This window comes from Papaver somniferum, chromosome 10 (assembly GCF_003573695.1).
Source record: "Papaver somniferum cultivar HN1 chromosome 10, ASM357369v1, whole genome shotgun sequence".
Classification (NCBI taxonomy): Eukaryota; Viridiplantae; Streptophyta; class Magnoliopsida; order Ranunculales; family Papaveraceae; genus Papaver; species Papaver somniferum.
In genome coordinates, this window is record NC_039367.1 from 124,206,501 (window position 1) to 124,222,017 (window position 15,517).

Here is a 15,517-nt window from a genome sequence, read left to right on the forward strand (position 1 = left end):
TTCATCGATCTCCGCTATGTCTTTGGTGTTCACTTCAGATAAGTTAGTGAAACCCTTCAAATTATCAGGTGATGCAGATCAATTGAACGAGTTTTAGATCCATTTTTTGATTTTCCATCTCATATCTACTAATTTTTTTGGAAAGAGCGATTTAGTGATTTCATATATCAGATTTGTGGTGTGTACGTGGTCGAGGAAAAAACATGTAAAACTCGTTATGTAACTATGATTCTTTGTACATGTTTATTAATTGAAGGGTTTGATTCACAGGGATGTAAATGTTGGTTGTGATTCTTTGCACCAAATGTCATCATATCTCCAAGGACATTTACAAACAATTTTGTGCTTTGATTTGTTTCTTTGTTTCTAGGTATGCTATAGGATTTTGTTATCTATAAATGATTTGTAAACTATTTTTCTGTTTGATGCATGTTATAAGAAAAAAAGAAAAGAAAAAAAAACTCGTTATCATGGATTTTCTCTATAATTGGTTTTTTATGCGCAATCCTTTTGTGTCCGGAGAATAACTTAGTTTTCATTTAATTTTGTGAATTTAATTGAAATTTTTTATTGCCAATTTTGAGAAATTATTTGGTTATTCATTCATTTATTTATTTGTAAATGGAGAATACAATGAAAAAAATAGAATAATGACATAATTAAAACCAAAAGTCTTAATCATTTTTGTTTAATTGAATTTAATTTTTAACTCAATTAGTGTATATTCATAATAATTATAGGTTACAACTCTTGCATCCGTCAAATGTCTTTCGCTAAGATGACACTGGGATGGTCGGATGCAACGTTTATCTCTCAAAATATTATCCGACCGTCCAAAACTCAAAAACTCCTTCCGTTTTAACGCACCTAAAACGGAAGGAGTTTTTGAGCAACTGCAGTGGTGCGATCAAAACCAAAGATCAAAGATCAAAAAAAAGACCAAAATTTGGGTTTAGTCCGTGGTGTGACGCAACGGTGCATGATTAAAATTTCGTCAGGCGGACTTTAAAAGTCCGCCCCATTAAAATTCCATCAGGCGGACTTTAAAAGTCCGCCCCATCCTTTATACATTTTAACAGGCGGACTTTAAAAGTCCGCCTCACTAAAATTCCATCAGGCGGACTTTAAAAGTCCGCCCCTCTCTTTGTAAATTTTAACAGGCGGACTTTAAAAGTCCGCCTCATTCTTTTTTTTTTTTATTTAATTAAAATTTCATCGGGCGTAATTTAAATCTCCGCCCGTTAACAAGCGTACTTTAAATTTACGCCCAGCAACAAGCGTACTTTAAATTTACGCCCGACTATATTAGAATTTGGAATTTGGTCGCGACCATATTTGGTCTGAAATTTGATCTTTGGTCCAAATTTGATCTTTACTCCGTCCCACTGTGTTACGATCTCATCCCATAAATTTGGTTATACTCGCCCACTGTGGATGCTCTAAGAACTTAGTATAAGCTTATTTAACCATATAAGTTGCCCATAGTAGTGATGCTATGTGTATCCAGCCTAGTTAGCAATTCGGGATTCGGCAAACGTACGGAACGGCAAACATACGAGTATTATACGGTTTTGTAAAATCCAGATTCGGTCCAAAATTCGGTCAACGGGACGTGATTCGTCAGTAATTCGGAACGGCATACGTACGTGTATAATTCGATTTATAAATGTGAGTTCGGCTCTGAAAATTCGGTATCTATATATAACAAATAATTTGTATTTATAAGGTCATAGACCAATTTTTATGCATATGTGTGAGTTATTTAAAGAAAAAATAAACTTAATATGATGATATTAATAATATATACAACATTAGTTATCCAAAAGGACGTCGTATGGTGGTTTAGATGCTTGGTTAGTGAGTTTGAGATCTCTCTCACCTTCACCTTCAAATCTCTTCAGTCGTTTTTGTTTCATAAAAATTACAACACTTTTAATATTCGGTCGTGTATGTTCGGGAGGCAGTAAAGCCCAAAAAGTGGAGTCTTTGAAAAGTAAAAGCTAAAGAATTTATGGCGAATTAAGCGGACGTATCATTCGGGATACGTAAAATTCGTGAACGGTTCGCGAATAATCCGGGAATGCCACATAATACGTGACTTGGGTTCGGAGTTGCAAACGTACGCGAATAAGACGGTAAAATTCGTGATACGGAAAAATTCGCGAATGATTCGCGAATGATTCGCGAACTTACTAACTAGGGTATCCAGTGATAGTGATGGATATATAAATATTTGGTTCCCTAGTGATACAATCAGACACTTGGTTGTACTGTCGGTAAAAAATGATGACAAATAGAAAATTAACATCGGAGATGTCTAATTTTTGGGTGATGTATTTCCCTTATAAAACTCTATATTCCTACCAAAATTAATACATTTCGAGATATTAAAGCGCATCATCTACCGATTTTAATTTCAAACATTAATTTTTAACAGTTGGTTTGCGAAGTGATAAATAATGGCGGTATACATCTCTGATTATGTTGATTTTTGGGAACATAATCATGCCTACAGACCTCCCTCCTTATTGTAAATCAAAGTGATGTATATGTTGTTAAATGCACCCGATGCAGAGTACAGCGCCTCCTGAACGAATTCTTCATGTCCCCCTCTTTAATGCAAGCAAGCTAAATCAAAAATCCTTACTCATTTTTGGTTCACCTAACTGATTTTGGTTCACCAAATGCTTAACGTAATAGGGACCATTTGGTTAACAAATCTCAATATGGACTGAAACGCTTAACAGAATAGGGACTTAAAAATAATAATATGTGAAATCGTTTATTTATAGAAATGTCATTTTTATAAAAATGATGATAAATATTTTAAAACTTCATATCTTCCAAATGGGACGTTGGATTTTTGTGAATTTTATATATTTGGAAAGCTCTTTGAATCATCTACGCAACGAGTATAAACAACTATATCATATTTTTATTTTTTAATATACTTGTCGTTCTCTAGAAAAATAACTATAATTTAAAGATAAATTGAAAGAGCATATATACTTTTTACATGTTGCCTATATGATGCCTAAATACTTCATTGATATACTATAAAATTACTTATAGATTTTAGTTTCGGATACGAAAGATTGCCTATGTTTTATTAAAAATGATATTTTCATTTACTTCATTTTTACCTAATGATAAACCAAACTGAAAAATAAAATGAAAGTACTACTTTTTTTAAAATGGAAGGGAAAGAAAAATTTAGAAAAAATAATGTTGCCGACGTGCATCGCATGTGCTCACTACTTGTATATGTAGAGTCACCGTGTTGTCAAAGACTTAACAATGCGCACACAAAAGCACCCAATGTGTATGATGGGGCGCCCTGCATCGCGACTCAAACAACATAAAGCGGTGTAAATGGTTTAGAGGTGAGGCGGGAGCCGGATGATAAATCACAGTAAACACCCAAGTGTAAAAGGTCAACAGGTTACAAGACCCTTGTCTTCTTATTTGTTACATTTAGGTTCGAGGAAGGATCGACCCACCCTATCTCACACGTCTGGAATAATATTTTGTGAATAAGAACGGAATTATTTTTGTGAATAAGAACGAAACGTTAACGAATTTGAAGCTAATATTTTCGATATATGCAGTATATTCTTCTTATATAACTTTACATTTCTACCGAAAATAAGCGTATTCTAAGATGTATAACTCTATCATCTATTGTTTTAAAAATTAACTGATTTTTAGTCATTGAAAGTGAGACCGGTTACTTATGAGGTTTTTTGTTTCAGAATAAATTTATTTTTTATAGGAATATAGAGCTTTGTAAGAGGACCATATCTCCAAAATATTAGTTTTAGATCTAGCAGTGGAGGAAAATGTGAGGAATCCTTCCTTGTTAGGTTCAAATAAATACAAACCCAAATAATCATTTAAAGGAAAATGGTGAGAGCTCTTTCTTTGTCACTTTCTTTGTCAGGAGAAAGATAAGATCGGGCAGTCCTCCAGTGATGATGGGTATATTCAACGCATATGACGACATGGGCAACTTCCACTGGTTAGCTATTAAACTCTTTCTAGAATATTCGAAATTCCTAGCTTTGCCCATCAACACCAGTCACCAGTTTCCCAATCGACAAGTTCCCATCTTCATAATTAATTCCACATTTGACAAGGGAGAATGCAAGGGAAAATACTATTTGCACTATTTCCAAACCTAGCCAGTATTGGATGAGATCTTCCAGGCAAGTTACCCTGCTCGACAATGACTTTTGGGCTATCTTTGATATTCACTCGTTTATGGTTGTGGTTGTGGAGAAGGTTGGAAATAAGGATGCTTCAATGCATCATCAACACTCAAGCGATCTTCCTGCAGGTAGAAGTATTTTAGCGTCAGAGGTGATGTATGCAAATAAAGATAATGTATCTCAAAAAGGTGAAGTACAATTAATCATATTTGACGGACCGTTAGGTGGCACTTACCACTGCCTAATAAAGTTACTTTTTAACTTAAATCGAGTTAAAAACTGAAAATTTTCAAGATTACAGTGTAAGTACCGAATTTATGAGATCTCAAACACTTACGAGATCCCAGTTGTTATGTGACTTTTATAGCTTAAATCAAAGTTCAAAACAGATTTTTTTTGTGAGATTTCAGAGACTTACCGGATCCCAGATTAACAACTGGCGAACCAACCGCATAGCCCAAACATTAGGGAACCTGTATTAATCAGAACATATTAATAAGGTGAATGAAACTGCTCGAGTTAAAATAGTGGTAACAACTGCAGAAACTAACCCTAGTTTTAGCGGATCTCTACTCTTCACTTGGTTCATAAAATATTCTTCGGAGCATTTCCAAGAAGCTGGCCAGCCGTTCTAAATTCCCAGATGCAAATACAACCGATAATTTCAAGATGCAAATGTACCAGTTAATGAAAGCAAGAAAACTTAGTGTATATGAGGAGAAAGTATATTTACTTTTAGAGTATAGCTTTTGGGACTCAGACAGGAAGATTTATAAATAGAACAGGCACATAAAGAATTTTGTTCAAGATATTTAATTTATCTTTACCTATATCACTAAGATGGTAAATGCCAAATGGTGGATAAGAATAAGGGTTACATGTGTAAGTGTATATATAAATGGTACTTACTTGATACTTGGCATCCCCCGTGCGATGCCGTCTTGGGGAAGTCCCAGGAATCAAGATACACATTTCCATGAACGATCTCAATCTAAGATCACAACATATAATGTTACAGTTGTTAACCAAATAAATTCTCATAGAAGAAACAACCGATAAGTTTCCAGTTACCCATGTGAAATATATGTCGGTATGTAGACACTACCAATAGTAAAGATCACAAACTACACATGGTAAAAAGTCGATGGAAGCGCAAGACATGATCTATTACTATGGTACATGTTTGCATTATACGAATAACAAGTTCACAAGGGGAGGACTCACTTGTACGCCAGCTCTTTCAAATCTTCATTCCATCCCTCAAGATGCGGATCTAAAAGAGCCTGGGTTCGCGCATGTATCTGAAAAACATGTGGCGACCCTAATATCAGCTCTAACATCACAACACCAACACTCCACATATCGTACCTGTCAAACAAAGAAGTGGATGCATTAAAGAAGCTTATAGAAGTAAGAGTTTAGCATTTTAAATCTTGGAGTCAGTCACTGATCATTGATGTGTTGAAATTATCACAAACCAAATCACTTTCAACAGTTCAAAAATATAACGTACTTCATCGTTATGCTTGTTGGCTTCTGATACCATCTGACATTTAGAAGTGCCTCAGGGGAAGTGTACTCATGTGTCTGTTCAAATCTGAGAAACAATACATATGTGGGAAAAGCAACAAGTCCCTTCTATAAAACCGAACCAAAAAAAAACAGCTTGGAATAGTTAACTAAGACACTCCATCGGTTGATTAGGTACACCAAACTCAAGAAAAAAATTGGGAGTCAAAAGTAGGAAAACTGCAGCTATTCCAAGAGCATGTGACCATTATTTTAAACTTCATTTTGTGCTTGCTTAACAGCTTGAATTAATTGAATTTTACAGGGGAGATCTTTCTTACCTCGATGGTCCATTTGACCCATACAGATGTTTGATAGTGTACTCATCAATTGCACTACCAAAGTCAATAACTCGCCTGAGAAAAATAAAACCAGATCAAGTCATTACCTTTTATAACATTAAAACAAAATATTTTGCCTTATTTACTTTACATGAAATGCACTCCTTATCCTTTCAATGAATTTCATGCTTAGAAATTTGTGCACGCCATGCTAAGAAAAGACACTTCTTCCCTCTTCAGTTTATGATACGCAAACAAAACAGATAGATAATGGTGACAGAGGCTCACCGAGTTCCGCATAACAGAAAATATACTGAGTAAATACGAATTGAAAGAAATACATACATTTGCAAATGATGGTGCCTATCTCCAGTCGGGGTTCTGTTTAAGCACCTTCCTGTGTCCTCATCTCTCAAGCATATCACCATGTTCTCTAGCAAAAGACACATACAGAAAAACCCTTAATTTTTGGCATCTTAGTTTAAGTTTACATGATCACTCATGAGAAGACAAGGAAACAACCAAAAACTCCTTAAGCAAGCACCGACACTAATACACGAAATAAATATCAATGAGTAGAATTTCAAGCTTAAAAGATTTTGGTTTCATCTTTATGACCATCTGTTCGAAACCTAACTCCTATGAACATACAATTGGAACACATGTAAGATCAGAAAGAGCTGGCACAGCACATCAGTGGATGCATCAAGTCTCAAGTTTCATTTCTGGAATTGCAAATTTGCAATACCATTTAACGTAGGATGTGTGAAGTTATTAGGTCACGATCATACCATAAAACTTACAACTCATATCTAGACTAAAACAAAAAGAGAAAACATCAAACACAAGTTATTACTGCAAATAAGTAGCAGTTCATTACCCCACTTGCTTCAAGAACCTGATATCCCAGGCAGCATGACTAGTATTTTTGTTATCTAATATTCTCAAAGAGCATTAAAAGCAAACCAAGACTATTCTCACCAGGTTTAATATCCCTGTGGGTGATATTCCGATCATGACAAGACTTAAGCGCCATCAGCTAAACACAATAAAATAGTTAACTTTAGTCTTATTTGTAACAAAGGGCGTGCAACATATAAGAAGTGAACGAAAAAAACATTCAACTTTATCTGGTCTAAAAGATCTGTGATATGCCAGCGTATTCACAGCCAATTAAAATAATACTAACATACTGCACACACTCTTCCCAAAAAGTTCTAGCAACCTCTTTTCCTGTATGTATTCGTCTTATCAACAGGTTTGCACTTTGCAACTACTCAACCAGAAAAAGGAAGGTTCGTGCCAGTATTAGCTGAATTGAAATTTATAATGGTGTGGTGATCAGTATGAGCAAATCTAGAATATTTAGTTACATGAACAAGGTCATTAGTGATAACTTTCAGAATCGCTCTACATTTTTTAAAAGGGTAGAACTAGAAAAGTTCTCTCCATCCATGACATTCAAACACCAAGGACCAGGTCATGCAAAACAATCACAAGAAAGAGAACAAAGAAACTGGGGTTGCAATTCCCAAGCACACATACCAACTGCCAAATAAGGTTGCGCATTTCCTCTTGCCCTGCTTCTGTTGATCTTAACCAGCGCCACCATGTAGATGGATGCAGTAGTTGAATGTTTTTCACTCGTTCACCTCCTTCTTGATTAGTATGGGTTCCATTTTCCTCCACTGTGTACATCAGCTTTGACAAGGATATGCCTTCATTTCGGAAAACAAGCCAAATTTCTTGCAAGCGAGACTCAAAAGACTCTATGTATCTGGCAATATGCTTCAAACCTTCTTCATCCTCAGTTGAGTCAATTTTATGCACCCTGATATTTCTTGGACATATGTTTTCAGCATTCTTTGTGTATCCTATCGCACGTAGAATCGCCTCATTCTCGTCCATGAGACCACAAGATTCACATTGAGGGTTTCCAGAGAATGAACTTAATGATCCGGATACAACTTGACCTCCAAGGGTCATGGAAGAATTCAAGAAAACTTCCCCAAAATGCCTTTCCCGCAGACCACTTAAAAATACATTGTGCCCTTTCTCAACCTGTCTTCAGAAATGTAGTCCAATAAGATATCATGGATTCAAAAGGAATAAGATGCACTATTTAAGAAAATAATAAAAAATTGTAGCTAAGCAGCTTCATCGCCAATATTATATATAAATATGATCTAGCTGCAACGTTTCCCTAATTCTATGATGCATCTTGGGCACCATCCTAAAACTTGTTCCATCAATAATTTTAAGGAGAAAAAGCAGTAATTAAATACGAAACATCACTCAAACAAGCATGGTATTGCTGAGTACTTACCATAATGCGTTTCAGAATGAACAATTTACTGTCATCGGGACTGCTATCACAATGATGACTAGACGAACTGGTTTCTGAACACATGTTATGCTCATTTGATTCAAGACAAGAATTATTAATTGAACGATTCTCTTTTGTGTGAACCCAACTCAGAGTATCGCCAGCTTGAGAACAATTCCAATGAAAAGCCAACCAAACATCGCCATATGATCCACGCCCAAACCTTCTTCTAAGTACATACCTAAGGACGGTAAAATGAACAGTCATCAGAACCAAGTGCGAACAAGACATCAAAAGTTTCAACACAATCCAAATGAATCTATGTAGGATCTCTTATGATAGCAAACCAAGAGTAAAAACTAAAGAGCTTACTTCGAATTGGGTGTTTCATATCCAGCTGACTCGGAAAAATTTGAATCAACATTGGCAAAAGGAATTGATTCTAGTATACCAAGAAATCTTGTAAAACTTTCAGGATTTATGCATTGACCTTTCTCCTCTACCTCCAACCCGAAGTTCAAGCATAGATTTTGGTCCGCATACAATTTTAAAGGGCCACCTGAAAATCATATGTACCTCAATATAGATATACAATCACAAAATTCGTCTGAAGAGATTTATCTACTCTATCATTTTTGTAGCTGCAACGGGAATATAAAATTAGAGTTTCATGTCTCCAAAAACACATGGATTCAAGACAACAAGCTATATAAACAAAAGAGTATACTTTCAATGGTTTGGTTGGACATGGTGAAATTGTCAAAACTGTCCCTCTATTTAATCCAAGCTAAAAGGTATGGTTGGCAATAACCAAAAGGTAAGAAGGGTATATAAATGTTAAAGATTGGTTTCTCTTGCAATTTTTTGAGTGCATAGCTCATGTGTGGAGTTAAGAGAAAGACGGAGCTATATATAAGAACAGAATGAATTTTATGTATCTCTGGCATGTACATACCTACTGTAGTGCCTGCAAATCCTAGACGTCCTAAATTATTTTATGTCCAGTGAAAGAAAGAAGTGATGTTTTCTTTCATGTCATAAGATCGAATCCATCTCACGAACTACATTAAAATTGAAAAACTGATAGAAGTTTTCAAGTTGTTCCCCTACTTTGCTTGCTTGCATGCCATACTTTATTTTATGTCTACTGTGCTTCAGGATAACCCAGCTAAGACCTTACTTGCATTTCTTTCAAATCTTTCCTTTCAAAGCTCAGAAATATAGTAAATGAAATGAAATATAACTGACACATGTCAGTTCAATATGCATAATTTTGTCACAAGTGTCAGTTATATTTTTATGCAAAGCTAAGGGGTGACTGCTAACCTCTAACTCAATCAGCCATCTTAAGTACTTACAAAAGAAAATAAAAAGCTGCCAAGTTCCGAAGAACTTATGTGTCATCGATAACAAATGGAATACTTACTATTGAATTGGGCAAATGCTTCAGGTAAAGCCTGAGACTGGTCATTCACTTCATCCACGTTTTGATTCAGATTCTCAGATAAGTAGAAGCAGCCAAACTTTTCCTCATGTGTTCCCTCAACCTAAATCAAGAATAATATCAAAACTCATACCCAGAAATAATAATATAAGCAAAAAAGGTCAATGAGAACTACATATAGAGAGCATCTCGATGGTTCATGTCACAATCAATGAATTCTGACATAACTATATAACATGCAATAAATTCTGACATAACTATATAACATATTTTGCATTGAATGTAGATCAAAGGTTTTACATTTACAAACTACAATCTCCCATAAAAATGAAAAGACATAATCCTTGTAAGACTTTGAAAATAAACAATAATAATAAGTGGCAAAGAAATTGCAGAGGAAGATATAGAGATGCATTATCAGCAGTGAAAAAGAAGAATATGTGTAACAGTTAACAAGCAGAAAGAACTTTCAGCTACCTAAGACAGCTGCATCAGTCTTACCAGTAACCTATTAAAAGTGGTCATAACCCGCTGACCATACTCCATCGGTACAAGAGCAGAATTGATATGGTTAGCTGCATAGAGGTAATAGAATAATTTAAACCTAGCAAATGGATCTTGGGGTAGATTTTTGTGTGTGAGACAGATAATACCTGACCTAAACCAAAACCAAACACATAGATACCTACTTAAGTAGTGAACACAAGCAACTGATCATTGTACATCTCTATCTAAAAAACATGAGAACGCATTACCTGAACTGGTAGAGGTAAGCTTCTGTCGCGCATAACCTGAGGAATAAACCCTTCGCTCTCCATCAGATCCTTCCTTTACCATGGTCCTCAAAAAGCTAGCTGACCTCAAAGGAACCACAACGGCTGCAAGGTTATCCATACTTCCTTCCTCAAAAGCAGTATTCACTATGCAGTCGGCCCATGAGTACATGCAGGATGAGATTATCTCAGGATTTTCACTGCCCTGCATATGTACCCCAGACAATAGGTCACAAACATCCTGAGTGGTCATCTTTTCAAACACACCATCAGATGCAGCTACAAGGTAGCTATCGTTGATCGTTAAAGGTTGCCAATCTGTCACCTCAGGTGCAGATATTACACCATAACTGGCAGTAAAAAGATGAAAACTGAATGAGACAAAAAAAAAATCGAACTACAGATCATAATACTGCTATGAGGCTGAACAAAAAGATATATATGCAGTCACCAGTGCAATTTGGGAAGGCTTGAACTGCCAGTCAGAAAACTATGAGTTGACCCCAAGGTACATATTTTATAAGGTTGAGAACTACACCTTTTGAAGGACACGTCACCAATAGCTCGTGACACTGCTAGCTCACCATTGACTCGATAAACACCGTTCCACTCGACAACGTAACCACCAGCAGCTTCAACCCTGGACCTTTCATCATCCCTATCAGGATGATGGTCTGTTGTCAGCTCTTTCACAGCCAAATGCTTCATCCCGTCATAACTGATCTGTTTATTGTTCCCATCCTTTCTTATAGGAGATATAGAACCATTACGCCTTCTCCTCCTATACAGCTTTAATAAAGTGGCTGCAATGTCATGAAAACAAAATCATCTGTCCACCCAAGCTGTATGTGGAATCTGATAAAAGAACTGTTGGGTTGAAAAAGAGTTTAAAGAAGTGGAGCAGAAACAATTGTTATTTCTTTCTTAACCATAAAGAATAGAAGTGCCTATTATTCTAATTGAATCATCTGGTGTCGGATCAGTATATGCTTAAATTTAATGGATAGATAACATATTCATTCATTACTAACCTTTAATTTCCTTGGCAGACTGAAATTTTTCTGAACAAAGAAGAGCCTTTGAGTCTCCAATATTGGCAACCAATATTTGACCATCAGCTATGAGAACAACCGTAGCAGTAGATCCCGAATCCAGATTGTTCCTAAATGCTTCCTAAATTTATTTAACTTGTCAAAATCAAGGTAATATACGAGAAGTAGCAAATGCGAAGCCACAAAAGGATGTACACGCAAACAACGAAGTAACACTTGCCTTAGAAAATGTTGCATCGATGTCACGGATTGCCCTCAACAGTGATTCCTTCAGAATTTCCATGTGAACTGATCCATCAAAAATCTCAGAAAACATCCACTTAGACCTGTGATAACAAACATATGTTAAAAATTATTATATCAAGATGATGTAAATAAATCTTAAATAACAGAATGCCCACTGAGGCATAGAGTTAATCAAGAAGAACAAGAGCTATATGTTGGATCTCATGATACTACGCATAGAACTGGATAAAAACACATTCCCTTTCTTTTCTTTATTTGACAACAAATGTCATAACCTAACACAGTTGATCGGTTTAAAACTCAAGACTTGAGAAAATTGTGCAAAATGCAACCAACATCATGGTTGCCATCTCAATATATGTGGCTTAACTCGTCGTTGGTACCAAATGAAACGGGCCTGCTGTCTACTCAGCATTGATTCAGTAAAATTGAGAAAATAACACAAGAGTGACTGAGAAAGTGAGTAGTACTATAAATTTCTGAAAACTACTTAATAGTTAATAGTCACACCCTGATGTCTGAAACTTTAAAAATGAAATGAAGTATATCGTAATTTTGTTATATGATTTCTTGCCCAACCATTTTGATTGCTTCATAATAAATCAAATGTAAGTATAAGAGGATGCACCTCTGAACGTCCAAGTCAAAATGGTTAGATCTATCACGATCAAGTACTTGAGAAACAAGGTCCAGTTCTCCCGTATACCGCAACTTTCCAGTTGATTTCTTCAATACTGCAGAGTAAATACCATCCAGAAGAAAATACACATGCAGAATAAAGTACTCCAAGAGTAATTCAGATGCCATCTCACTAGCCGCAGCGCCACCATGACCATCAAAAACTGCTATCATTCCAACCATAACCTCTTTAATTCCAATCCTATCTGCACCAGACACGTAATTACGTAAGACACAAAATCCAAGACAAATCACCGGTACTTGCGCCTGAACTCCTTGACTCATTGAAAAAAAACAGATGTCATTTGGTTCTTCTGTCCCATGCTTATATGTTTGTTTAACGAATGAATAAGACTACTTAAAGGTCAAGAACTACTACATAATCACAAGACGTTCTAGTTTGCGGGTACTTAACCAAGGCTCACTTCCAGAACATATTTACAATTGTCACGTAACCATGACGAAATATGAGGCTAATATTGTTACATGGGAATTTCTATCTACTTTAGTAACTTGAATTGCTCAACTAACTATGCAGAGAGCTTCATTATAGATATAGTGATCCCAAATACGTGGCAATACTCTGCAACCCTGTTCCCACCTTAGAGCTGATAACCTCAATCTACATTACCTTATTCAACAATCTCAGTTTTTATGAAATAGGGCAAACATCTAATGTAAGAAGGAAATAAATTATTTAAATATAAAATTCAGCAAGTTAGGTATACCAGGAAATGGAATCCGCATATCGAGTGCACAAAAGGTACGATCCTCTTGATGCTTTCTTCTTCCTTGAAGGATAGCAGACTGACAATTCTCAGTACGTAAGCGAAAAGCTTCATCTTTCGATAGAGTCCAACGAGGACAATTTGGGGATTTAAAAACAGCAGGAGCACCACCTTCTTTGTATACCATTAAACAATTTGATGTTTCTCCATTAGAATTAGGACTTAGGAGGAAAATTAGAATAACAAAAAACCCTAAAAAATGAAATTTGATGTCTTCAATCATCGTAATTTATTTTCAGTTGTAAATTTTATGAGATGTGGTAGGAACACGAAGAGGTGATGATCGAGTTTGAGTTAATCTTCGGGCGCGAACAAAATAGATTTGCGTAATAAACAGTTCGGCACTGACCACCGTTATAAACTTATACCGTTCGGCAGCTAGATAGATATCTGCTAGATTGGTCATCCACGTCAGCATGGGAAACCTCCTAAGTCCTATGGGATGGCTAATCTAGCAGCTAGATTAGCAGCGGGACCACCATATAACGCCGAACTGTTCGGCGCTCAGTGTTGAACGGTTCAGCGCTTTAAATCTCAGCCGTTAGATCAGAAAATTTTCTCCTAGCGCTGAATGGTTCAGCGTTTAGACCACTTTTTGAGCGTTGAACGGTTCAGCATTTCAATCTCGTTGATAGTTGAACTGCGAGCAGTTGTTAGGAGAGAGAACTATCAACTAGCAGTGTAAAAAAATTTCCCACACTTTTTTCATGATTTGCAACACTTTTTGGCCAATCTAGCAGTTCAATCTAGCCCATAGGGGCTAGCATTATGGCAATTCTTGTGGCAACGTTCAAACTCAAAGTCAGGTGGATGGTCAAATGGAATTTTGCATTATGGGAAAGAGGTGGGCGGCTGACAGCCAAGCGCGAGAACGAAGTGCAGACGCTGGCGTTTGAAGGATTTACGTGATTGCTCTCCTTAGAATCGCTGGCGTTTGTAAGAGAGACGCTGGCGTTTGAACCAAGATCGCTAATGGCTACTTTTAAACGGTCACCATAACGGCTAGTTTCTACCTCCATAAATATGGCTCGATTTTGATCTTACAAATTCACAACGATCTTTCATCCGATCAATCTTTTCTTAATTTCAATTGCTTTCAATTTTCAACCATGATTTCTGATTTTGATTCTTCTGAGGAAGATATGGAGATGGATGAAATATTGTATGAAGAAGAGGAAGAAATGTGTATCGAGTTTTTGTGTCAAATGGATGAAGGTGCAGATAGAAGAAGGCGAAATTTTATGTTGCAATTACAATCTGGGATCATACCAAAGCCTTTAGAGCCATATGAAGTTGCGACTAGAAGATGCGCGTGGTGAGATCGACATTTTTACCACGAAAAGATGATGCATGATTATTTTAATCATGATTGTGTCTATTCCGATAAGGATTTTCAGCGACGATTCCGCATGGGCCGCAACTTGGCGCAAAGAATTATTGTTGAGCTTTGTCAGGTACAACCTTTATTTAATTATCAGTATGATGCACGACATGTACGAGGATTTAATCCCGAACAAAAGGTCACTACGGCCCTCCGTATACTATGTTACGGGTTACCAGCGGAATCCACGGATGATTACATCCGTATTGGGAAACCAACCGCCTTTAGGTATCTCAAATTGTTTTGCGAAACAATAGTCGAGCATTTTGGTCCAACCTTTTAAGAAAGCCTACTCAGGAAGATGTTAAAAGAATAACTGAAGAAAACACCGCGAGGGGTTTTCCAGGAATCTTAGGTAGTCTTGACTGCATGCACTGGACGTGGCATGCATGTCCGGTTGAATGGGCAGGCCAATATAAGGGTCATTATCCAAAACCAACTGTAATTTTGGAAGCTTCAGCTAGCTATGATTGTTGGTTTTGACATGCCTTTTTTGGACTCTCGGGTTCAAATAACGATCTCAACGTTTTGTATAAGTCACCATTGTTTGAAGGTCTTAAGAATGGGATCGCGCCGCACTGTAATTTCACCATCAACGGTCATCACTACACTCAAGGTTATTATCTAGCAGACGGAATCTATCCAGAATGGTCAACTATGGTTCAAGCTTATAAACAGGTAGGTTTTGGACCGACGTCTTCGAAGGATATGAAGTACTTTAACACCTAACAAACGAAATGCAGAAAGGATGTTGAACGCGCTTTTGGCATA

The 15,517-nt window shown here is 36.5% G+C and overlaps 1 protein-coding gene across 5 annotated transcripts; it reads right to left on the bottom strand.

The window, feature by feature from the left end:
• Window positions 1-3,802: 3,802 nt before the first annotated feature.
• On the bottom strand, window positions 3,803-13,700 carry LOC113318257 (probable inactive protein kinase At3g63330). Of its 5 annotated transcripts, XM_026566396.1 has the most exons (20): window positions 13,306-13,700; window positions 12,528-12,783; window positions 11,874-11,979; window positions 11,633-11,774; window positions 11,140-11,404; window positions 10,584-10,951; window positions 10,330-10,403; window positions 9,811-9,931; window positions 8,757-8,943; window positions 8,385-8,625; window positions 7,604-8,119; window positions 7,040-7,097; window positions 6,404-6,491; window positions 6,059-6,133; window positions 5,722-5,805; window positions 5,433-5,576; window positions 5,118-5,199; window positions 4,760-4,839; window positions 4,627-4,681; window positions 3,803-4,330 (listed from the first exon to the last, which is right to left on the bottom strand). In XM_026566396.1, the coding sequence occupies exons 1-20, from the start codon at window positions 13,586-13,588 to the stop codon at window positions 4,259-4,261; spliced, it is 3,297 nt and encodes a 1,098-aa protein (XP_026422181.1). In that variant the 5' UTR covers window positions 13,589-13,700; the 3' UTR covers window positions 3,803-4,258. The 5 variants fall into 5 exon arrangements, with proteins under 5 accessions (XP_026422181.1, XP_026422182.1, XP_026422183.1 ...); XM_026566397.1 differs by lacking the exon at window positions 5,722-5,805; XM_026566398.1 differs by lacking the exon at window positions 4,760-4,839.
• Window positions 13,701-15,517: the final 1,817 nt, after the last annotated feature.

Coding starts and splice junctions, on each gene's coding strand:
- LOC113318257 (XM_026566396.1), bottom strand. CDS start 13,588: ATGATTGAAGACATCAAATTTCATTTTTTAGGGTTTTTTGTTATTCTA. Junction 7,098..7,603: donor GCAACCTTATTTGGCAGTTG/GTATGTGTGCTT, acceptor TATTGTGTTTAG/CTGATGGCGCTTAAGTCTTG. Junction 4,331..4,626: donor AGTTGTTAATCTGGGATCCG/GTAAGTCTCTGA, acceptor TTCTACCTGCAG/GAAGATCGCTTGAGTGTTGA.